Source organism: Brienomyrus brachyistius, chromosome 1 (assembly GCF_023856365.1).
Source record: "Brienomyrus brachyistius isolate T26 chromosome 1, BBRACH_0.4, whole genome shotgun sequence".
Lineage (NCBI taxonomy): Eukaryota > Metazoa > Chordata > Actinopteri > Osteoglossiformes > Mormyridae > Brienomyrus > Brienomyrus brachyistius.
This window is the reverse complement of record NC_064533.1, coordinates 5,577,632-5,601,383: the sequence shown is the minus strand read 5'-3', so window position 1 is coordinate 5,601,383 and position 23,752 is coordinate 5,577,632. Positions and strand designations below refer to the sequence as shown.

The 23,752-nt window shown below is 47.4% G+C and overlaps 1 protein-coding gene across 2 annotated transcripts in view; it reads right to left on the bottom strand.

Annotated features, from left to right (window-relative positions):
- Window positions 1–23,752, bottom strand: part of LOC125750337 (protein kinase C-binding protein NELL2-like) — a 61,845-nt gene that overhangs the window by 6,062 nt on the left and 32,031 nt on the right. The window contains exons 14-17 of one of the 2 annotated variants that reach the window (XM_049027964.1): window positions 16,422–16,544; window positions 15,443–15,538; window positions 2,027–2,167; window positions 889–1,082 (exon numbers count right to left, since the gene is read on the bottom strand). In XM_049027964.1, the coding sequence (XP_048883921.1) occupies window positions 889–1,082; window positions 2,027–2,167; window positions 15,443–15,538; window positions 16,422–16,544 (554 nt within the window). The remainder of the gene's footprint in view (window positions 1–888; window positions 1,083–2,026; window positions 2,168–15,442; window positions 15,539–16,421; window positions 16,545–23,752) is intronic. The other variant, XM_049027973.1, reaches the window with a different exon arrangement.

Genomic DNA, 23,752 nt, shown 5'->3' with positions numbered 1-23,752 from the left:
GTAGCCACAAATCAGAGCGGTAAGATCCCTTATCTAGTCCTCAGGGGGTTAATCAGCTTAATTAACTTTCAATGTCACTCGTAGGTCACGGGTCAGAACCGATAAGGACGTGAATGGCCGCACTCACCCTCTGTTCACGTCATCGACTGTGTCTCAGGGAACACAATCTATTCAGCTCAATTACGCACTAATATTCTCCCAGTCTCCTGTCACTCACCGACACCCCCCCCCCACTCCCCATTTTCAAATATAATTGAAAACGAATCATCTAATTGCAAATTTTTACGCTTCCTGGTGTCCGTTTCAGGTTTTGCAAAATAAATGAATAATTTAATTGTCACATCCCACGGAATCATCGTCAGACACCTGCGGCCCCTTCTGCAGATTAAAAATGACGTCACTTAATCTGATAATCGATACCTTTCTCACGCTGCATTTACACCCGTATTTACATAATCAGAGATTAGTCTAAATCCAAAACCAATTTTCTATGTTTACAAGGGCGTACTTTTAAGCAGCGAGCAGCACCATCGCATTTAACCTCCTCCATAGCAATTACGCATACCCGCTAGCTGTTCCAGAAAGCTCCGTCTTGCAGTGCATCCCCTTGGCGATACACACCACTGCAGAATGAAAACATCTCCCTGTTGCCAGACTCATTGGCATCACAGTGTCACGCCCACCTCAGAGGAAGGTTGTGAGGTGGCTGTATCCCACCAGCTAAAATTTAGATCCACATCCAGTTGGTGGTTTTGATCATTATGAACAAACTATTACAAAGTCTAACTTGTGGGCGTGGCAGAGAGCACCGGGTCCACGCAGGCAACACACCCAGACTATGCGTGCCACGCTGACCTGCCATGTGTCCCTGGCCGCTGACGCACTCACCTGACAGGAGCATACAGAGCACCTGTCGCTCTCTAGGACCCAGATCTGACTGTTGTGCTTGACCCGGTTGTCGTGGATACAGTCCCCGGTGCAGTTCTTCCCGTGGGGGCACCTGCAGTCGTAGCCGCCCTCCAGGTTGAAGCAGACAGTGTCGTTGGCGCAGCTGTTCCTGCCCGTCCCACATTCATCGATATCTGAGGCAGTGAGGTGGGGAGGGAGGTGATATTCACATCGTAACTCCAGCTTCACCTTCATTTACACGATATCAAACTGAGCTGCCAGCTCTAGACACCGCCGGGACGTTATTTACGGAGCGTAGCACACCTGACGTCGTGCCATTTTCTTAACAACCATAACAACGGCCTTATACTCTCCTCCCAAGGACTATAACTATCCTGTCAAATTGCCATTCTGTATTTATTATTATTGAGATGTTATTTCTATACACTGTTTTATCACCATCTACCAGGGTCAATTCCTGTCCAGCATAACGTATCTTTTTTAGCCTTGATTGGATATAAAAACTGACACATTTAAGCAACAAGCCTTCAAATGTGATCCTCACTGGCACTATCCACATCTCCAGATATGGGTGGCCTCTCTGTGGGACAGATCAGAATTCTCCTTTGGCTTCTGCCTGACCTCATTATGGGTTATCTACTGGCTGGAAGGGCACGGCCGAGGTTTTCCTGTGATTTCCAGCTGTTACCTGTCTCACCCCTTTCCGTTTGGCGCTGCCGCCCCCTCGACTTTAAATCCAAGTCGTTCATAAACACCAGAGCCCCCTGGAATCAGGCTTTCGCAGGCCTGCAACGCTAGCTGTGCTTATGTCAATCTGCAACGCTTTTTTCCTTTTTAAGTACTCCAGAGCAAACGCTGGGAAGGCTGCTTTGTAAAAATGAATTATAATAACAGATTAATCAAGAGCTAGGCAATTCACTGGCACCCATTAAGGGCTAATGGAGCCTATTTATGTAATCCAAAGGCTTTCAAGTGTTGAGTTGACATTGTAGTTTATGAGGGAGACGATTTTCATAGACCAATTACAAGCGAGTAGCTTCTAGCTTCTTAATGAGGTCTCCCCGTAGGGTAGAGGTGTGTATGTCATGCGTCGGTAACAAAGAGAGGCGGGGCCCACCTTCACAGGACTCTCCATTGGCCGAAAACATGCCATTGTCGTGGTAACCGTCACGGCATTCGCAGTGGTACCAGCCCGGCAGGTTGACGCAAACAGCCCGGCTATCACACTCCACAAAACCACTGGAGCACTCATCGATATCTGCGACAAACACATAAATAAATGCACACAGTCAGACAAGCAACGGCTCCCGGAAGGGACAGTGTCCTGTTAAAGGTTCCCGCATGCTCTCAAGTAGCACTCCAGTACACATTTCAACCCACACGAGTATCTGTGCAATAGCAATCGTGCTGAAGTACCAGATAACACGCCACTGTCATAAATTCTGAAGTATGAATTCTAAAAATGGCGTGATGTCGAACTTCACTTCTGAGAAGACATAGACTAGAAGACATAAACTAGAAGACATAGACTAGAAGACATAGACTAGAAGACATAAACTAGTACTATGTTAAACTGTAAAGAAAGGAAGGAACACAATTCAATGTATTGGTGTTTTTAGAACTGGTTTACACTGGGGGGAACCTGACCTAATAACTGCAGCCCAGTGCTGGAAACTTCACCATGATCTTGGCTGCAAAGCACTAGGAAACCATACACATGTACTGTAATCCAAAGCAGACCTTTTCAAGTGAGTCACACCGCCAGTCAATGGCGATTCCACATGGACTGTGGAAGTCGGGGTCAGGAAAAGGACGTTCTCTAGACCTGCCTCTCCACAAACATCACTCGCACTGTGGTGTTGAATATGAATCACGTAAGTGGACTGCAGTCACGGCGTGAGATCAATCTGCTGCCAGCATAATCTGGTCATCAGGGGAACATACAAGGTAGCTGCCCCCAGCTGAAAGAATGATTGGCCCCTCCATATAAATTATGGCCCCGCAAAAAAATCCTAGATTTGCCACTGCTGGTGATTAGTCAGAGACCATGTCGAGGTTCTCTCGAGAATGATGACGGTCTTCAGGTTGGCGGGCTACGTGCTCTGCTTCTCCTTGACCACCACCATGCCAATGAATGAGAAAGCCCAGAATCTCCAGCACCTGTGTCACATCCACCCCCGGTTCACCTGGCTTCACCCATCAGTATTTTGCCTGGCTGGGTCCAGCTTTTATGTGCCCCCACCCTCCCTGGAGTGAAGTGACACACCGGCGAACAGGGAGGGTGAAATAGGAAATCATGTAAAAACTACTTGTGGAGATCGTGTGCCCGTGACTCAGGCTGCGATTACACATGCGGAGTGCGTCGGTCAGATTCCCGGGAACGTAGGCCTTCTCGAGGGCCACTGGCTGTCCTTGTCATTGGGGTCGGCGCTAAACCAATTTCTTTGACAAACAGTGTAATGGTGGCCAATTTCTTACAAGGACCAAAGTAAATTCAGTATCAAATAAAACAACTGGATTTATGATGATGAAAAAAATAATCTAATATCTCGAATAATATTTAATTATACTCGCTGGCGTAAAGGGCCGCACGAGAGGGATGTAGGAATATGTGTAAGCCTCGAGGTTTTAGAGTGATTAAATGTCTCCATAAAGCCATTGATGGCTTCTTTATGATCTGCCTTGATGCATTATTCCGAGCCTCATTACGAAAATGGCTTTGTGCAAAGGCTGAGCCTACTATCCGAGCCCCTTGCTGGATCCCATCGAACGAAAAAAAATCCCGATTCTTAACTGGTTTATGGAGTAATGGGATTAAAATCTATTGCCTAATGAGGTTGAGCTCTTTTATTAATTTCTCCAGGATAAATAATTAATTACTTGTCCAAGACATTGCTTATAAGACATTTAGTCACTGTGACTAATATCTATCACCTACGGGGTCTTGCAGACCATCCAGTGTGAAATGAAAAAATCACCTCTTTTTGTGCAGGATTATCCAGAAGATTGTACATTAGTTGCACCTGCAGAATAAACCTTCCCTTCGGAGCGAAAATGCCTCATTTTAAAGCGTCTTTCATTTGCAAATATCATTTTTTCTTTTAAATGAAAGGAACTAGATTCAAGACGAATAACATTCAGTAAAGTTACCCTGGCCGACGTTAACACGGATTTTAGCCTCCATAATCCGAAGCGATATTAACATATTCTTCTTAGTCACTCCCATTTTCCTGTGAGGAAATGTGCACGTTTTCCAAAGCGATTTATGAGATCTTTGGGAAATAATGTGAGGAATATTATACCGAATGGACCTTCAGGATATTCTCTGTTGCCCTTGAGCACATTTGTCTACGTTCCTCTTACTAAACAAGCAACATACAGTTTGCACTCCCCCCCCCCCCCCCGTGGTAAATGTCCTGCCTTACATGCTCTGAAAAATAGCCGAGAAGGCCTCCATTTTAACCGGTCAGGTTGTAGCCGAGGGGAAGCACATTCATACTGAACAGGTAAGGCCACAAAGGTCTATTATGTAGATACAACTGACTGCGTGAAATGCGAATGGCTTTACTCTGAGGAATTTTGATCTTCCTCTGCCCCGATAAAGCGAGATCTCTGTGCTTTTTATAACTGCCAATTATAGGAGACGGGACACACGGACTTTAGATGTGCAATGTGATTCACTGGCTCAGGCCCATACCAGCACGCACTGTACCGGAGGTATTTAAACCAGGATGCCCTACCAATCTGTCTTCAAAGATACAGTACAATGGAAAGAGAGCAATTACTATTTATAAAATCCAGGCTGCCTCAGAATTATAAATACGCATCAATGTAATCTAGTCTATATTCTTATCTAAGCTTAGTTGTTGCATGGGGCATGTGAGCATTTACAAGGTCTTTGTATGTCCTCCTTTGGTGTATCTGGCAGAAATGCAGAGCAGGGGAGCTGTAATGAAACAGACGGTCTTACTGAGGGTGATGGCCTGGTTGGGATAATACATGTATGTCCTGGTGCTGAGAGACGGGTGGAGTTTGTCCTTGAGGATCAGTATTAGTTTGTCCTGCACTGAGCAGAAGCCTAGTCATGTCAAGTGCAGATTCCACAGCTAGGAAGAATTGAAAGGTTTTGCCTTTCATGGAACCAAGGATCAGGGTGGTTGGTGGTGTGGTTTCACAGACCGGACCTTCGAAAAATAGACTTCGCATGAGTTTGAAAGGCCCCCAAGAATGAGTCAAATACTGGTCGATGGGTGATCTATCAACCTTTTAAAGTTCTGGACATTTCTCAGCACCCATATCATCTCAAAGAGCTTTCTGCCAACCTCTTGGCCAGAGAGCCTGATATTGTTGGACTTAAGCTTGATGCAGTTCGGTGACCTGCTGGCTGTGCCCGGACATGTCAGGAGATGGAGGTGGCATGAAAGAGCCAGTGAAGCATACCAAAGCACTGCTGCAGCACCTCCATAATTAACAAACTAGCATGAAGAACAACCTCGTCAACTGTCACAATGCAATCACAAAGCCCCTCTGAAGTTTCCAAATGTCTTTTTGGTGTCAGACGGTCAATGCTTGGGCGTGCTGATACTCCAGTATTAAAAGGTCAATTATCCAACAGAGAAATCCACCACTGCAACACTGAAGAACATCATGCCAGATCCAGCTGAGGATTATGGGTAATTTGTCACAAAAAACCACCATAGACAATCCTCCACGAGGAGATACCAGATTATAGAAAAAAAATACTTTTTATTTTAGTTTTTTGCTATTTCAGAACCCGTGTTTTATTTTGATGTACATCTAAACAGACTTCAAGCTGACAGTGTGGCTGAATCTGTCAGGATCATTTTCAGACCGTAGGTACAAAAAACTCACACGTTGTCGAGAACCAAACATTGCCTACAATGCTATTTTGCTTTTAGATTAACTAAATGAACAGAGCAGGTTCTGCTTCTTGCCTGTGACAGTCTTTGACATTCAATTTAATTATATGTATTATTACCATTTTGCGGCTTAACAAACACTATTTCAAGTGACAAACTTGCAGTGTGATGCTCCATCCATTCACGGAGTATAAAATATAACCAACCGGGACCTTTAACCACCGTGCTTCTGGGTGCCTAGATGAAATACGGATGGGTTTCCATCACCGGTGCAAAACGGATAGCGTTTCCTAGGAAACGGGCTCTTTTAAACCAGAGTTATGACAAACACAGCGTTTCGCTTCAGATGAGTTGAGGCGGCGGCTTCCCGAAGATCTAGATGGCTTCTGATGGGAGACACATTTGGACTTTCAAAGGGCTTCGAGAGGTGGCCTGCCCTGCACTCCAATCGGGCCGGCGGCTCTGCCATCAGAACCCCACTCTCCGGTCGCCATAGAAGCGAAGGGTCGATAGGCGGAGGAGATGGACACGCTGGGTTCTTCCCGCTCATTATATTGAGTGACGGGCCAGAAACAAAGGCTCTATTAATCCTCCTCCTCCGCGTGCCCACGGCGGGCCGACTCCCCTGGCCTTATTACAGACGCTTCACAAGTGCTCCTTCCAAAACAAGGAGAGGTAGAGGCTACATCAGCCAGGAAACGTAGCCCTCGGTGACCTTTTACCCGAGGTGGGGAATGACCCCAACCACTGCGACCAAGAATTATCAAACTCAGCGGCAAATGCATATGAGGCATCAGTAAATTAGCCCTGCTAAAGTTAGCTAATTGCTACGATTTAAAGTTCAGCGACTTCAAAGGTATAGCATATAGTAATGCTCATCTTCGGCCTTGTGTTTACAATTTCCAAGAAGCTTTCCATATGCCAAGGAAAGACCTGGCCGTTCTTTTCGGAATTTCAGAAAGGATGAAAGATCTTGCAATAATGTGCAATACTGGGGCAGAGAACATATAATAGCCTGAAGTACTGGGGATCAGTACTTGATATCTACAGTTACTCAGGCTCTAGCACAAGGCCTTTATCCCCAAATGCGCCAGGTACAGGCTGATCCTGCTCTCTTCCGTGCCGCTTTTGTCAAAAGGGTACATTAGAAAAATTAACGTAAATGTCATTTTCACGCAGAGGTTTGCTTGCTGTTTATTCTGTAATACTGTAAGTTGAGTATAAAGCATTCCGGTGTTATAAACAGAGTTTGTGATTCCGTTTTTAAACCGCCAGTCATCCGTGGTACTGGTGAGTTTTGCACCAGTATTTAAACCATCACAATTCTCCACAGCACTTTTTGGGTCGAAAACAAATAATTCAATAAATCACAGAACATTCTGTACATTCTGTGCTGGGTAGTGAAAAATTCCCCTGCCTCTGTGGTGCCAGAAAGTACACGATATGACCCATACCCAGCCCTGAGAGATCTGAGAACGGGGGAGCCAGCGCTCTCCGATCCCACTGGGAGGACCCAGTCAGGTGTGGTAAACTTCTGTTCTGAATATTTCCTCTATTACAAAGCCCCACTTAAAACGACAGACTGTAGCCTCAAAAGTAGTTAAAATAAATGTCTTATAAAGAAATTCATATCCTGTAGTATGGTCAGCTCAAAGCTAAAATGGCAAATTATTTAAGTTCAAAATAACACTTCCTGTGTATTTTTTTCATTTACATATATTTAGCAGCAGCTTTTATCCAAAGCAACGTGTGTGTGTGTGTGTGTTTGTGTGTGTATTTGTGAAAGCTGGGTCAGGCAGCCTTGCTGAAGGACACGATGATGACATCACACTGCTCGCTTTAGGATTTGAACCCATGACCTTCACAGGCACAGTATCTTCCCATGGGAGAACTGATCGATTCCAGCACAACATGCTAATTTACCTGATCACAGGGTACAGGTCGTTAACCTGACCATGCAGCTACGGGCGCCATTGCAACAGATGTTGGCGCAGGCTGATAGTTTTGAAATAATACCACACACATCCAGTTTAGCTAAGGGGCGCGATGCAGTTATCGCGGAAAAGCTGCCCAAACTTACATTGATCTTCATTTTACTCGCATCATATTTCGGTTCCCTGGAATATATTGTGAACCTTTTAAATTACATTAAGAGGCTTTGCGTTTTTGGCTGGGCCGTTAAAATGGCAACCAGCAATTACACTAAAATGAGAAATGTCAGTTCTACATAATGGTGATAATAACAGCGAGCTCGTTAACGAGCAATAGCCCCAGTTTCTCACTGGGCTGAAATGCAATACCTCAGAATATCATGAAATAGCAAACAGGTTAATTTACTCTAATCTCTTGTCATTTTGGATTCTCAGTGGCATTGAACGCTGAGCAATAGAGTGACATACATATTTTATTCCTGCTGTTAGGTGTAAAATTACAATGAATACTAAAAGGGGTTAATAGCATATCCTTTGGGTTTTCATTGTTTGAACTGCATTATTTGTTTAAAAAGACTGACATTCCTATCCTGACTTAATTATACCCAAGGAGGACTTTTCCATTATAGTCGCAATGACAGGACTGGAAAGCAGGACTTTGTAACAGAGGTCTTTGGAAAAGCAGGCAGCCTCACCAACAGACTCCACCCACACATGTGAATAACCGGATTTCCTGTCCATCAATACTATCCTTTCTGGCAGGCGAACCTCCAACTTAGGACTGCCACTAACGACTATTTTTCTATGGATTAGTCCGTGATTGGTCGATTGATCTAAACTGAATTTTCGTCAAGAAAATCAAACAGAACGTTTAATTTAAGTTGATTTTATTTCGCCAACAACAAACTGAATGTTATTTCAGGGCTTTAGATAATGGACGCCGGCTTTTCGGCACTATACAGACAATATTTTCCACAATTCAATAAGCAAATTAGTAGTATGCTTAAAATATTAATTAAATGCATATTGCGACACCTAAAAGTTAGTGATCTGTATAAACTCGGTGTATCCTTAGGATTATTAAATTTGGTTAGCAGAGTGCCACATGCTACTGCTTTGGTGAAGCATGAAAGCGATATGAAGTCAGGAAAGGGACAGATCGGCAGCCACAACATCCTTTAGAAGTGGAGATGTTGTGGATAATCAAGGCAAAAAGATGTTTGTGGAGTGTGGTGCTGCTATTGCTGATTGAAGTCCAACACTTTCTTTTTGGTAAATTTAGTTTTCATTTTTGTTTCAGTTCATGAATCATTTTCTTTTATTCAGTGTCTATTTTCGTTTAAGTTTTAGTTTACGACAATAACACTGGTCCCAACAAGCCCAATGCGCACGAACATGCACTGGCGCTGTCAATCCACGTAGAACAAACCTAGAGTTAGCCTAAACATTTTCTCAAACGCTTATTCAATGGAGATTCTAAAGTAGCAGGTAGACAACTTTATGGCTTTAATAATGACTGTATTTAGCAGCTACAAGGACAAAAGCTCTCTGTACTAATGGTAATTTAATAAACATGAATAGACAACGCTTACGATGCTTCTGCCTATTCTGCTGGTCCATCACCCAGAATTACGCTTGTGTGTTCTCTCTTCAGGCTCTCATGGATTGCGTTAGTGCCCCTGTAGTATACCATTGAACTTCGCATGGTGTAAAAACACCTTTTTGTTTTATATAAATTTGAACTACTTCCGTAACGTATTGATATTAAAAGAAAACATTTGTTATAATGAATTGAAGCATTTTAGAAATCATAGAGGTAATTTTGTTAAAATAATTTTAAATATTGATGTTGACGAATTTTCAGCGTCAACCTCATCAATTACATCGATTAATCATGGCAGCCCTATTCCAAGTACTCACTGCTGACAGGACCTGGGCTGGTGACTATGAGTACTCAGTGCTGACAGAACCTCAAGCTGATGACTATAAGCATTCAGTGCTAACAGAACCTCAAGCTGATGACTACCAGTACTCAGTGTTGAGAGGATTTGGGCTGCTGCCTACAAGCACACCTTCTTGATAGGATCTGGGCTTCTATTTACAAGTGCTCACTGCTGACAGGACTTGGGCTGCTGACTATGAGTACTCAGTGCTGACAGGACTTGGGCTGCTGACTATGAGTATTCAGTACTGAAAGAACCTCAAGCTGATGACTATGAGCATTCACTGCTGACAGAACCTCAAGCTGATGACTACCAGTACTCAGTGTTGACAGGACTAGGGCTGCTGACTATGAGTACACAGTGCTGACAGGATTTGGGCTGCTGACTATGAGTACTCAGTGCTGACAGGATTTGGGCTGCTGACTATGAGTACTCAGTGTTGACAGGATTTGGGCTGCTGACTATGAGTACTCAGTGTTGACAGGATTTGGGCTGCTGACTATGAATACTCAGTGCTGACAGGACTTGGGCTGCTGACTATGAGTATTCAGTACTGAAAGAACTTCAAGCTGATGACTATGAGCATTCAGTGCTGACAGAACCTCAAGCTGATGACTACCAGTACTCAGTGTTGACAGGATTTGGGCTGCTGCCTACAAGCACACCTTCTTGACAGGATCTGGGCTTCTATTTACAAGTGCTCACTGCTGACAGGACTAGGGCTGCTGACTATGAGTACACAGTGCTGACAGGATTTGGGCTGCTGACTATGAGTACTCAGTGTTGACAGGATTTGGGCTGCTGACTATGAGTACTCAGTGCTGACAGGACTGCTGACTACAAGTTTTCAGTGATGATAGGACTTGTGCTGCTGCCTATAAGCTCTCATTACTGACAGGATTTACGCTACTAATTACAAGTATTCAGTGCTGACAGGACTTCGGGCTGCTTACTACATGTACTTAGTGCTGATAGGACTTGAGTTGCTGCCTACAAGCACACCTACCTGATAGGACTTGGGCTGCTGACTATGAGTACTCTGTGCTGACAGAACTTCAGACTTCTGACTTTGAGTACTCAGTGCTGACAGGATGTGGGCTATGGGAAAACTCGCCAACTCTGGATACAGAATGTAGGCAGGATTGAAACCCTCAAGCACGGAGGTGTGAAGCAGCGGCGTTACCTGCTGTGCAGCCTGTACCTCATTTACACTCACCATTCATTGTTCTGAATTCCCACCAGGGCTCAGACATGTATTAAAACCCACAAATCAGTCACATGATGGACTGGCGGCTCAAAACACGTTAGCTTGTTCTGCGTCTCGCCCCACTCGGGTCGAGAGCCCCAACTCTTTAATCGATTCTCCTCCAGGCGAACGCAAACCTGGTGACCTCGTATGATTGCTCGAAGCACCGTTGTACAGAAATAACCCAGCATTCATGAATATAATTAACAAAACCCTCTGACACTAGAACTGAGAGCATTCAGCGATGTTGAAATTGTTGAATTTGTAATTAAACTCGCACAAGTACTAGACATCCAGCCATGGGACCCAGTTCCTGCTCCCCCAAGGAGAAAATGAGATAAAACGGAAAATGCATTTAAAAAAGATAATGTGGAAGGATCAGAAATCAGTGCCAAAAGGCACGAGTAAACAAACGGTGTAAATGTGCGGTGGAGGATGAAAAGCTCAGCCTGGCACATGAATATACTCTTCGAGATGTGGTTTCTGGTATCCCAAGGTTTGGGAAACTGGTATGAGTGGCTCGACGCTGCCTCTACTGGCAAATGCACAACTGAACCACATTCTCGCCTCTGCTCAGCCATCCTTAATTGCATTGGCATTTCGGATCTGCTCGGGTACATGGGCGAGGGTGAGAAATCGGTCCCTTTGTAACGAGAGCCCCGTGAATCTAAGGTGGCACCTTCACTGTCCGTAGAAACACCTACAGCCCTTCTGGGGGCTCGCTGCCGCTAATTAGCACTCCGGGAACCAACATCTCATCCGTCACGTAATCCTCCCTGCCAAATGCATCCCGGTGACCTGGCTGCCCTCCCCGCCCCCTCCATAGCAGGACTTCTTGACACTGGGTGACACAGTTGTCACAAACACTGGATGGACTTCTGATTACGACTGGTAAATAAAGACCAAGTGATACAGTGAGGAGAAACATCTTCTGCATCTTTGATTACACCGTCCCTGGGAGCTCAGTTTGTGAGGGAATAAGAAAAATTTTCTTCTGAGAGAGTTTGAGTCACCGTCAATAAGGCTGAAAACACATTGTGAAGACGGTGGATAAATGTAATTTTTAAATCATCTAGTTCACGGCGTTTGAATAATGTCCCTGCTTCTGCCGCATGTTCCGCGGCAGGGAGGTCAGCTGACTCATCGCTTTCAAATGCAAGGAAGAAAAACAGATCAAGGGCTTCCATTGCTGTCAGGTTAACTCCCTTTCTTCTAGCGCCGTGACTTTTCACGGCCAGCGAAGACAGTGCCGGGAAGCACTTGGTGGTCGTGCATGGGAGCTGATTGGACAGAAGTGCAGCAAGGTCGGTTCAAATGAGGCCGCCATTTAAAAGCAGATGACAACACTCTGCATAGCTGAGCATGACGGTGTACAAACACATGTACAGCTCTGGTTAATTTATATGTTTTTAATTCTCTATTTATTTGTTTGGATGATCTTCTTTGCACTATGTGCATTGTCCTAGGGGATCATCCATTCATCCATCCATCCATGGAACCCGTGTCCTGAAAAGCCTTTATTTTCACCTCACGTCAGCTCAACACGAAACGATATTATTCAATCAAAAATTAAAGACACATGTCTCGGTCCATGCTAATATCGAATCTGTCAGTCGTGTAATTTCCACACCCACTCTTCACACAGCTACCAAGGACCTGACTCACCAAAGCACTTTAAGGCGATTCTTGCTGTCTGCCAAACTGTCACTACCTACATAACACAGATCTACAGAATATCCCAAGAGATCTTCCCAAAATGGCCTGACTGCTTATACGGCTGGGAGCAGGCTGCAATAGCTGAGTATGGCTGGGAGCAGGCGGCTATGGCTGTGTATGGCTGGGAGCAGGCGGCTATGGCTGAGTATGGCTGGGAGCAGGCGGCTATGGCTGAGTATGGCTGGGAGCAGGCGGCCATGGCTGAGTATGGCTGGGAGCAGGCGGTTATGGCTGAGTATGGCTGGGAGCAGGCGGCCATGGCTGAGTATGGCTGGGAGCAGGCGGCCATGGCTGAGTATGGCTGGGAGCAGGTTGCCATGGCTGAGTATGGCTGGGAGCAGGCGGCCATGGCTGAGTATGGCTGGGAGCAGGCGGCCGTGGCTGAGTATGGCTGGGAGCAGGCGGCCGTGGCTGAGTATGGCTGGGAGCAGGTTGGCATGGCTGAGTATGGCTGGGAGCAGGCGGTCATGGCTGAGTATGGCTGGGAGCAGGCGGCCGTTGCTGAGTATGGCTGGGAGCAGGCGGCCGTGGCTGAGTATGGCTGGGAGCAGGCGGCCGTGGCTGAGTATGGCTGGGAGCAGGCGGCCGTGGCTGAGTATGGCTGGGAGCAGGCGGCCGTGGCTGAGTATGGCTGGGAGCAGGCGGCCGTGGCTGAGTATGGCTGGGAGCAGGCGGCCGTGGCTGAGTATGGCTGGGAGCAGGCGGCCGTGGCTGAGTATGGCTGGGAGCAGGCGGCCGTGGCTGAGTATGGCTGGGAGCAGGCGGCCGTTGCTGAGTATGGCTGGGAGCAGGCGGCCGTGGCTGAGTATGGCTGAGAGCAAGCGGCCGTGGCTGAGTATGGCTGGGAGCAGGCGGCCGTTGCTGAGTATGGCTGGGAGCAGGCGACCGTGGCTGAGTATGGCTGGGAGCAGGCGGCCGTGGCTGAGTATGGCTGGGAGCAGGCGGCCGTTGCTGAGTATGGCTGAGAGCAGGCGGCCGTGGCTGAGTATGGCTGGGAGCAGGCGGCTGTGGCTGAGTACGTCAGGAAGCAGGCAGCCATAAAAGCTTTTCTGTGTCCACTGCCTCCACCCACCCCTCTTCCTCGCAGAAGCAGCAAACTGACATGTTGCTCGGTCTTCTTCAGCCTTCATTAGCTTTAATTTACTTCTATTTTACTGGATATTTCTGCGGTACAAGATGATGATTTCCTGGAAGAGGGCGTGACATGTGGCTTGCTGAGGGGAGACAGGGATTGGCTGACGTGCTTTGGCTCGCGGTTGAGGTGCGCGGTGCCTTTCTTCAGTCGCCCACACGTACCGTGGTTCCCTGTCTCTGGCCATTGAGCGCATGAAAAGGTCAAAAGCTGCCGAGACACGTGGCTTTCAGGAGAGCAGACGCAAGCCCAGCCAGGCAGGCAAGCAAAGACCACGAGAGTCACACTTAAGCTGCCAAACACCCCCGTTAGCTGCATACAGCCACCCAGGGCCGTTAGTAGCATAGCGGTTGGGGCATTCAGCCAGAAGGCTGCTGGTTCAGGACCTGAGCATGACACAGAACCACATATGATACCTCAATCACAGCTGTGCAATCTAAGCTTCTAACAGTTATCTAAGCCTCTGGCTTTTGGTTCCTGTCGCATAACCTGCATGCACCTCAGCCTAAGCGGGGGTGAACACCGCCGCATGCATTCCACACAAATAGGGGGTAAAATCAGCCATATGCACAGAATGTACTTTGTGGCTGTTCCCTGTCTCTGCTGAGGCCTGTACCTCGGGCTCTATAGCATTTGCACCTCGACAAAACGAACGTGTTCAGGGACACATGCAGGAAGTCACTATACCCCAGTGCCATTCAATCTCACCGGTCCCTAATCCACTCTGTAAACCATTAGATTGACTAATGCAGCTTCCGTACCCAAAGAGAACGTAATGGTGTAGGATCGCCTACCTCTGGAATCTATCTAGATCTCCGGAAGGGGAACGAGTTGCCATTAAATACGGATAAATTAATTAAATGTCTTTAAATATGATCAAATTAATTAAATGATGCAACATTGGTCTCGAGAGCCCGCTGCCTTCAGATCTGGGAATGTGTATAAATTCGCGGCGAACGGCAGACAATGCACCCCCCCCCCCCCCCCATCTGCCGTGTATTCTTTCAAGTGGACTCAAAATAAATCCCGGTGTAATTAATTCAGCTCACACCTGCGTATTCTTTTTTCTCTCTGCTAAATTTAACAGCGTTTTTCCATGCAGCTAGAGAAGGGAAACCACAGCAAGACGATCTCAGTTTTGCCTCAGAAAGATCAGGATAATGTGAGAAATGAAAGGAACAGACTTTTTTTCTCTCTCTAAATCAGAATTTTGATTACGAGGGGGCCTCACTAGCTATCAAGGGTGAATTAATGGGCAGGCCAGGGGTTCTCAAAGTCCGGGCCGCGGTCCAGATGCGAACTGAACCGCAAGTTAATCTGGACCCAGCCTGTAATGCACCTCATGGTTAACATAAAATGCATCGTTGGTGTCCTTTGAAGTACAAAAAAACAATGTAAAACCACCGTACCTCAGACGCGCATTTCTCATCATAACCCCCCAGTAAATCAGTCTTTACATTGAGCTCACATTACTGTTATGCATTGATGTCGAAATTTACTGTTAATTCATTAAATTCAAGAAAAGCTGTAGGTCGCAGGTAGTCAAATCGGCAACACCAAGTTAATCTGCTCCTGCTTGGTGAATTTGGTCGGCGAGCCACAACCTGCTCGGTTTCCTGCTCAGCGCCGAGATAAACGCAGAAAGATGCCTCACCACGGCAGCGGAAGCACTACCGGCGCCTCACCTGTCTCACACCTCTTCCCGGTGAATCCCGCCTGGCAGATGCAAGTATCCGGGGAAACGCAGGTGCCGCCATTCTGACACAGGCCTTCGCAGAGGGCTGTGAGGGGAGCAACGGGGGAAGATAATCAATATCAAGGCTGGGGGGGTTCGAACCCAGGCTCAGTGACGTGGCGTGACGGCTTTGGCGAGGACCCGTTCTGCGGAAATGCACAGGAGTATCTACTGCATTACCCGTTCGATTCCTGTGACACGCCACCTCCGTAGGCACATCACAACGCACTTCCCGCATGCATAGGTCATTCGCAAAGGCAGAAAATGCCGGAAAAGACTCACACCTCAGGCTGTCAGACAGCCCCTAATAAGGCAGGCTGCCCAAAATAATGGGTCACGCGCCAGTGGCACCATGGGAGCAGTCAACCCCTCTCAGGACACAGTGACCCACCATCAGGACCTGCTGCCCATGTTACTGAATCAAGGAGCCAATTACATGACGAAGCAACCAGGGACGAGACCCAGTAACCAATCACAGCAACCATGCGTAATCATGGGACTTGATGTCTTAATATGAAATAAAATTTGCTCAATGTCTAAATCAATATCTACTTAAAATTAGATAACGAAGATAAAGAGTGTACACTAGGAATAAATTATCTACACAATGAGGGTGTTCATAAACTCCTTTGTGACCTCTGCAACCTAACGATGTCTATACAACAGAATAGTGTTTCTCAACCCTCTCCTAGGGGCCCCCAGACAGTCCACATTTTTGCTCCGTCCCACAACGCCCAATGTTCCACTCAGCTGTACCAGGTATTCGGTGTTCCTGATTGGTTGGGAGCTCAGAGGTAGCAAAAATGTGAACTATGTGTGGGGTTGACAAACTTTGCAGTAGATAATGCCAAGATGTTACATGCTATGCTACGGAGGAGGACAGTGGGCTGTCAGGTGGGCAGGGCGGGGCGGGGAATCGTGGGCCTTACCTTTGCAGAGCGTCCCGTTGCCCGTGTAGCCCGGCTTGCAGGAGCAGCTGTGTCCCCCCACGGTGTTGAAGCAGAGTGCGTTCTCGTCGCACGTGTGCTGGCCACTGTCGCACTCGTTATGCTCTGCGATGTCAGAGAAAAAGAAGGACTGTCAGAGGCCCCGCCCAGGTGGTCTCCGCAGGCGACCCCAGGTTACGGTCATCGAGTGCGGCAGACACCCGCTACAAACAGTTCTGTCAGAACAAAAACAAGCCCACTTCCCGGGTCACAGACCGGCGCTTTTGAAGGGCCGGGCTGCTCGCTGTTACGGACGCTCCAAGGAACCTAAACTGTGACATGCTGCTCTGACAAGGCGGGAGTATCAGTGTCAAAACAAATCAGAAAGACCTCCCCGGGGAAGGTCTGACGCCTTCCACGTCCCCCCCCCCCCGGCCCGAGCCTGACGTCTCAGAAAAACTCAATTTCCAAGAGAGCGTCCTCCAGGACTGCAAAGGGTAACCTTCTTCCAGAAAGTTCTGTCGAGTGAAGCCCTTCAGCTTGTCGCTCCCTATATCCGTGTTTCAGCATCAGGCCAGCGGGACGCCGTGCCAAGGCTATCCCAGCGTGCGAGGGGGTCCGATAATGAGCACTCGTTTCCTTAACAGTCGAGCGCACGTTACTAATGCCGTGTGTCGTGGCGGTTTGGAGGCGAAGCGAGAGACCACAGGATCTGCCGCTTGCCAGAAGGCCAAGCTGCTCGTTCGCACTGCGCCATGCAGAGGGGCCGAATTTTATATCATTTAGACCGATTATTAAATGCAGTATTTTATTCACAAACAGTGCTTGACTTGGAGAAGACAACAGAAATTCACAATGGATGTAAATGAGTTTGCAGTTGACCGGCAGTGTTTCTGCACGGCAGTAATGCATCTGGGTTTGCCTCTTGCTCTCCGAGTGGCAAACATAGGATAACACTACCTCTGCTATTCGCGCAGAAGCCACAAAGCTGATCCTGCAAGAATCATCACTGCTTAACGATTGTCCTTCAAGACAAGGATGATAACTGCGACGTGGGCTGTGAGTGGCTTAGTGGCTCAGGACTCTGTGCCCCTGCTTTGAAGGTTGCTGGTTCGAGTCCCGTGACTGGCAGAGTGATGTCATTAGCAGGCCCTTGAGCGAGGCCTGTAACTCTGAAGTGCTCCAGGAACCCAGTCTGGTCCTGCTGTGTGACCCAAACGTAATGGAAATGAAAGCTGTTCCTTCCCCCCCAGCCTGAACCAAGGTCTTATGGTTCAGAGGCCAAACCTCAGAGTGGGTAGGAGCTGCACAGCTTGTAAAAAAAGAACAGGAAAAAAATCATTGGAAGATGGCCCGCGATTGTTTTTCCACATTGTTTGTTCTTCGCCGCTTCCGTTCTCACCTCCTGCCTTCCATCTAATAACCCCCCCGCCTAAGTGCTGGAGGAGGCCCGTACTCCGGGGGGGTCGACGCCCTTCACCGCTAACTACTCGTGACAGTGAGCTCAGCCTGGGGCCGTGAACACAGCCACCGGCCCGTGACAGCGTAAATGACACCAATTAACTTCTGTAATTACAATTCTTAACACTCCCGCCCTGCCGAGATCTAGTTGGGACTCTGGAAGTGCAGCCCTGGTCGCCCCGCTGACTCCGGGGGCCCTCGTGTGCTCCGTTTAGGGTCTCATGTTGACTCATCCCCCGAAGGGGGTTGAAGGTGCGAGGCCAGGCTCAGCAGACAGCACATGACCGCAGTGACCCGAGATCGACGGCATTTACCAACATCACACACACGCCAGGAGCCGTTCTGTCACCGTCGAAATGAACGAGGGGACGCGGGCCAAAGGGCGACGGAGCTCGGCGCCACCCGGTGCCCTGTGGCCGTCATGACGGCTCAAAATCAACAGCTGCACCATGACAAATACAGAACTGTGTGTGTGTGACTTTCAGCCAGCCTGCGGGGAAAGGATTAATTTATGGATATCAGTTTTCAGACACGGTCCGTTATTCCACTGGGCTTTTAACTCGATATCCAAGGTGAGCGCAAACTTCGCTTCACCTTCCGGGTGAGGTGGAACAGAATCGTAACAGGAATTTTCTGGGGGAAAAAAAATAAGAAGAGCAGGAGAAGATAAACCCCTTTCTTAGTTAAGATCAATTCCATCATCTTTTCCGAATGGAAACGACTCATTGGAAAGGAAATGCTGACATTTTCGCTGATTCCCTCAAGACCTCCGATGAGAGTTCGACGGGCACGTCACGTGGACCACAAGACTCTCTGACACTCGCCATCGCTCACAGTTAAAGCGTGAATCAAATAATTTAGAAAGGAATGGGATAAAATACTGATACTGTATTCATTCACGTGGGGAAATTGTCTCTTCTATATCTCACGTTCTTCTCTAAAGAGACAGATATACAGGTAAGAGACATCTTGCAGGAGGGGGTTAAAACACAGAATCAGACTTCCCGGTATAACTGAAATACTCCTTTATTTGCCACTTGCACAAAAACAGGTAGACTGGAAGGCTTCTCTCTGCATGCCCCATTTTGCTCTCCATGAGATACACAGAGAGGTGAAAGGTTAAAGGTTATAGCACAGGCTCCGGGCGTGTGCAGCACCCCCGCAGCTGGGGGCTTACGGACCTCGAACATGTGAGAGGCTCACGAACATGTGACTATTTTTCCGAGGCTGGGACTCAACCCAGCAACCTTCTGGTGACAGTCGTAGAGATTTAACCTGCTGAGCCCAGGGTGTTTCAGCTACATCCAATAAGCATCTGGAAGGAGCAACAAAAGAAGGAATCCCAAAGTAGCCCCCCCATGCCAGCCACGTTAGTTTGAATCTCGGAATCCTGCAGGACGCAGCCTTTCACACACGCAATCTCCTGCCGTGTTTTCTGCTCTGAGTTCAATGAGTAAACAATCAATTATGCAAGTTCTGTCAGCGGAGACGCCCTCCTGCTTAGGCTGCTCCGCCACGGAGCGGCTCCTCTGACAGCTATCCGGCAGTCTTCACCTTTCATTAACTGAAAGCGTCGAGGGAGGAGAGGGGGCCCTTCATCGATGTGGAATATTTACACTGGAACGTAGCTCTTTGAAGCATGCTCGGAAGAGAACAAGGAGCGTCTACCCGAGCTGGTCAATGCCGGAATGGGCCGGAATGTGTGGAACAGCCATGCTTGGAAATGTCAGCGCCGGAGTAGGGAAATCTGGCTTTGAATGTTATACGGCCGAAAGACTCGGCACCGAGGCGACGGTCTGGGGGGAGCAGGGAGCTTTAAGGTTGCGAGGGAGGGGGGGGTGTGCAGCGGATGCGAGGGCTGCACGTCAAAGAGACGGAGAGGAAAATGAAAGACAGATAGAGAGAGAGAGAGAGGGGGGAGATAGCAAGCACAAGAGAGGGGAGGAAGTCGACGATGCAGAGTCTCTGTTCCGCCGCTTTGGCTTGCGTGCCACGGACAGGAAGTCATCCTGTTAATCCCACGGCGACAGCGACCCGAAAGCCTCCCAAATGCAAGCGGCAGCTCCTTATCACCAAATTAAAGCCCCCCCCCCACTGGCACTCCCACCCCAGCAGCCGAGCACGACCTGCCTAATAACATTGAAAGGAACAGCGGGAGGAGGCCGGAAGTGTTCCGCGTCTCTCGGCTAATCCCCCTGGGCCTTCACGCATGGTGGGTCTTCTGCAGCACAGCCAAACCCTCACCTTCTCCCCCAAGGACAATGTGGCAGGGAGCGGTGGACGGTGGAGGTTCACCAGCTGATTGTTCTAACCCACGCCATTGCATCTGAGTAGATAAGGGGCTGACACTGAGCACAGAGGCTGTTTTCAGCTCGAAAAACTTTGTGCAAAAGTGACTTTTACACTAGACTGCCCTGCACATGCACATCGGCATGGAGTTCAAGACGTCTAGACCTGCAAGAACAATACTTAAATTACAGTTCATCTCTAGAGAGAATTACTGTCACGATCTGTAACACAATGTAAAACAGTGTATTAGATATAAAGACTGTCTTCATACATAATGCAGTCTGAGAGTGATGGACCAGAGGGTGGAACTAGCCAGCGTTTGCTATGGCTGTTCGGGAAACACATCAAATTAATACACAGCCACGGCTAGTGGTCTGTGACTCAGGGGTTAGGCCTGTACTTATGATCGGAACGCCGCTGGTTCAAATCCTCTGCTCGGCCGAATAGTCACTTTTCCATTGGGCCCTTGAACAAAACCCTTAACCTCCTGAGAAATGCTCCAGGGTCCCAGGAGAAATGGCATGACCCGCTCCCTGACTCAAACTTCACTTATATATATATATATATGTGTGTGTGTGTGTGTGTCTCAAAGAAGAGCATGATGGGATATGTGAAAAGCACGTCCCTGTGAACCGTGACAGCTTCATTTCACTCAGTTCCTGATGTCAGAAAACAGCCAACATTTAACTGAAAGCACTGACACGCGGGTCCTGTTCGGCTATCAGTTATAAAAAGCCATAATACAGCTCCATCCATCGCTCAGACAGCCCAGCGACTACATAACACCTCAGACTGGAATTCTAGAGCCGCTTGACTGATTGAGCCTTCGGGTCATCAATCTATGGTCTATGCCAATGGTGTCCGGCAGACAATTCACATTTTCTCTTTAATCATCGTGGAGAAACAACAGTAGCTACATTACTCTATATTCTGGAGCAGTGGGGGGGGGGGGGATTCTCAGACTGCTGGTAAAATGTTTTTAATTCCCATGATCCTAGCGGATTTGCATTAATGTATTAGGATGCAGTTGCACTTTTTTTTTTTTAATAAAATGAGACAAAGGGATGATATATAGCTATTGCTATATTGACTAGAGGGGCAATGGTCTTGGGCTGAATCCATCTGGGGGGGGACAGCCATTCCAGCAGGCTATATTTAAATCCTAGCAGATGTCCAGTAGCCATTAATTACCCGTTGCTGGTGCATCTATTATATGGATGATAATGGGCTCCGTGCTCTAAAAATGTATCAGGAAATGAAAGCCATCCATTCTGGGCTTGTTAGGCGAAAGAGCAGAAGTCCGAATTTTTACGCAGTCCTAAGAAACCCGCAGCACAGAAGCGTGGTCGGAAAACGGGACGCGCCACGTTGAGCTACGGCTATAGATCAGAACCCCTCTTTAATTACCCCGCGCTCCGGCGGACAGCATTTCCAGATCCGATCTCCGTCTCTCTCTCTCACTCTGGAACGGTTTTTTTTTTATTAAAGTGGTAAAACACAGGAAGACAGTGGCAGATTTATGCCTGACAGCGTCAGCTCAGCAATAACACAGGAAATTGATATGTAAATGAGTGCCGTTTAAAACGCTGATGGTGGGTTAAAGGTACTGCTGAAGACCTTTGTATTATTATCCAAATATCCATCTATTACCCGTGAATGAGAAGGAAGTGCAAGACCACACTGAGCCTGAAAGCAGAGGGTACAAAGCTGGGGAAACCCCGGATGGGATTCCAGCCCACTGCGGCGGATGTTCTCTTGCATACTGGGAAACCTAGAGACGTAAACAGAATGAGTGTTTCTCAATACCAAGAAGGCAAAGATTGTACTTCTGGTCTTGGCAAGAGCGGTTTCGCTAAATTGCCGTCCAAGAACGAACCCGAGATGCAATGAATCATGGGATTGTTCTCGTTTAGCGAGGATGCAGCCGATGCATCATTGATATTTGGGGCGGAGCAGGAATGACATCTTGGAATTGTTACCGTCTGTATGACTGTTCTTGTTATTAGATTTAATCTGCGGCAATAATCAGACACCCCAACCCAGTAGAGACCTCGGCCCGGCCCAAAGAGACACTGCCGTGATATGAGCATTATATTAGAATAACTTTTTAAAACGACTTTTTGTTCACTGTGTAAATATGTGCATAAACATTATTTGAGGTTAAGGAAGAACAGCTTTTGGTTCGATTCTTTCAAGGCCTTCAGTTCTGAATTCCTTTGTGTCTAGAAATTACTGTCAAGGTTGTTGTGATACTGTCTGCTCAGGTCTGTTGGCTCAGAAAAATTGAACTGATTGATTAAATATCCCCGGGTTCTTTTCCATTACAGTCTGATTGATTCCTCGGGCCTGGCCTCGGATGATTTGCCCGAGCTGAGCTTCCTCTGAGTAGCAGAAAATCTGGATTAGCCACGGAGGATAAATCATGTTTACAGTAAGTTTCATCTTCTGTCGTCAGCCGCTGATATCGGCTTCAGCCCGTCAACGCAAACAAACACCTGTCAAAGAGTTTTTTAATATTATGCCAATGTAATTTGTTTTTCTACTCCGTGAGGGAAGTAATTGGACATTTTTGTTGTTGTGAACATGCATGCAAAGTTTCGTCTGAAAAGAAGAGTTTGAATATACATTTAATATTGAGTGTAAATAATTACAAGCGGTGCTCTGCATAATATTATCCTGCATAATTAACCAGATATAATAACTGTGTTCTTACACTGCAGTCAAGATCAGGAATCAAATGACATGCCAGGTACACATTTTTCCATACTAAAAAAATTAAAATGACAATTTTTCTCCTACCTGGTACTCTAGTTAAGACTCACTCTTCACTTTGGTGGCAGTGTGACACACGCAGTGAATCTGGACTGTGACTGGCAGGGTTACAAATGCTGTAGGAACCCAGGTTGATAAGTCGCCCCGATGTTTAATTTGTCTTCATTCATCCCCTCAATAAACAGGCTGCTGTATTTAAATTACAAAGTTGTGTCCCCCTCCCATCTCAAACTCCCTCCTACGCCATTGTTGGGTTATGTGGGTGACCTGGTAATTGGCAGTTTGATCATTTGTTGGCTATTCCGCGGAAAGCCCTCGAACCCTGGCTGGGAACGGAAAGACAGTGTGCGAATTCAGGGGCTCTACCCTTCTAAAGCTGCATTCTAAGACCGAATGTGTCACAGCGATGCGACGAGGCTGTCCCATTTCGAAGGCTCCTTCAAATGCGGTCTAGCAATGCGTCCTCCTTTTGCTGAATCGCAGCCCAACATATCCCAAGATTCATCGCTCAAAGGTAAAGTGGTGCGTCCCAGCTAGGTGAGAGGAAGGGGGCTTCGTGACTCAAGGGTGAGGGCAGGAACATCTGGTGACGTAAATAAGAAAGTATGGCCAGACCATCGCATTTGACAGAGCTTTCTGTTGGACCTTTGAAGGACGCAGCCTAAAGACTACATCTTCGTAGACCACATCCTTTAAAGGATGCAGCCTCTGGATTCAGACGCAGCCAAAGTCTGGACTGGTCTGCTGGGCCTTTTCCTATCACTACAGTCACAAGGACAAGCTCTCTAAAGGTGGATGGATGGATTGATGGA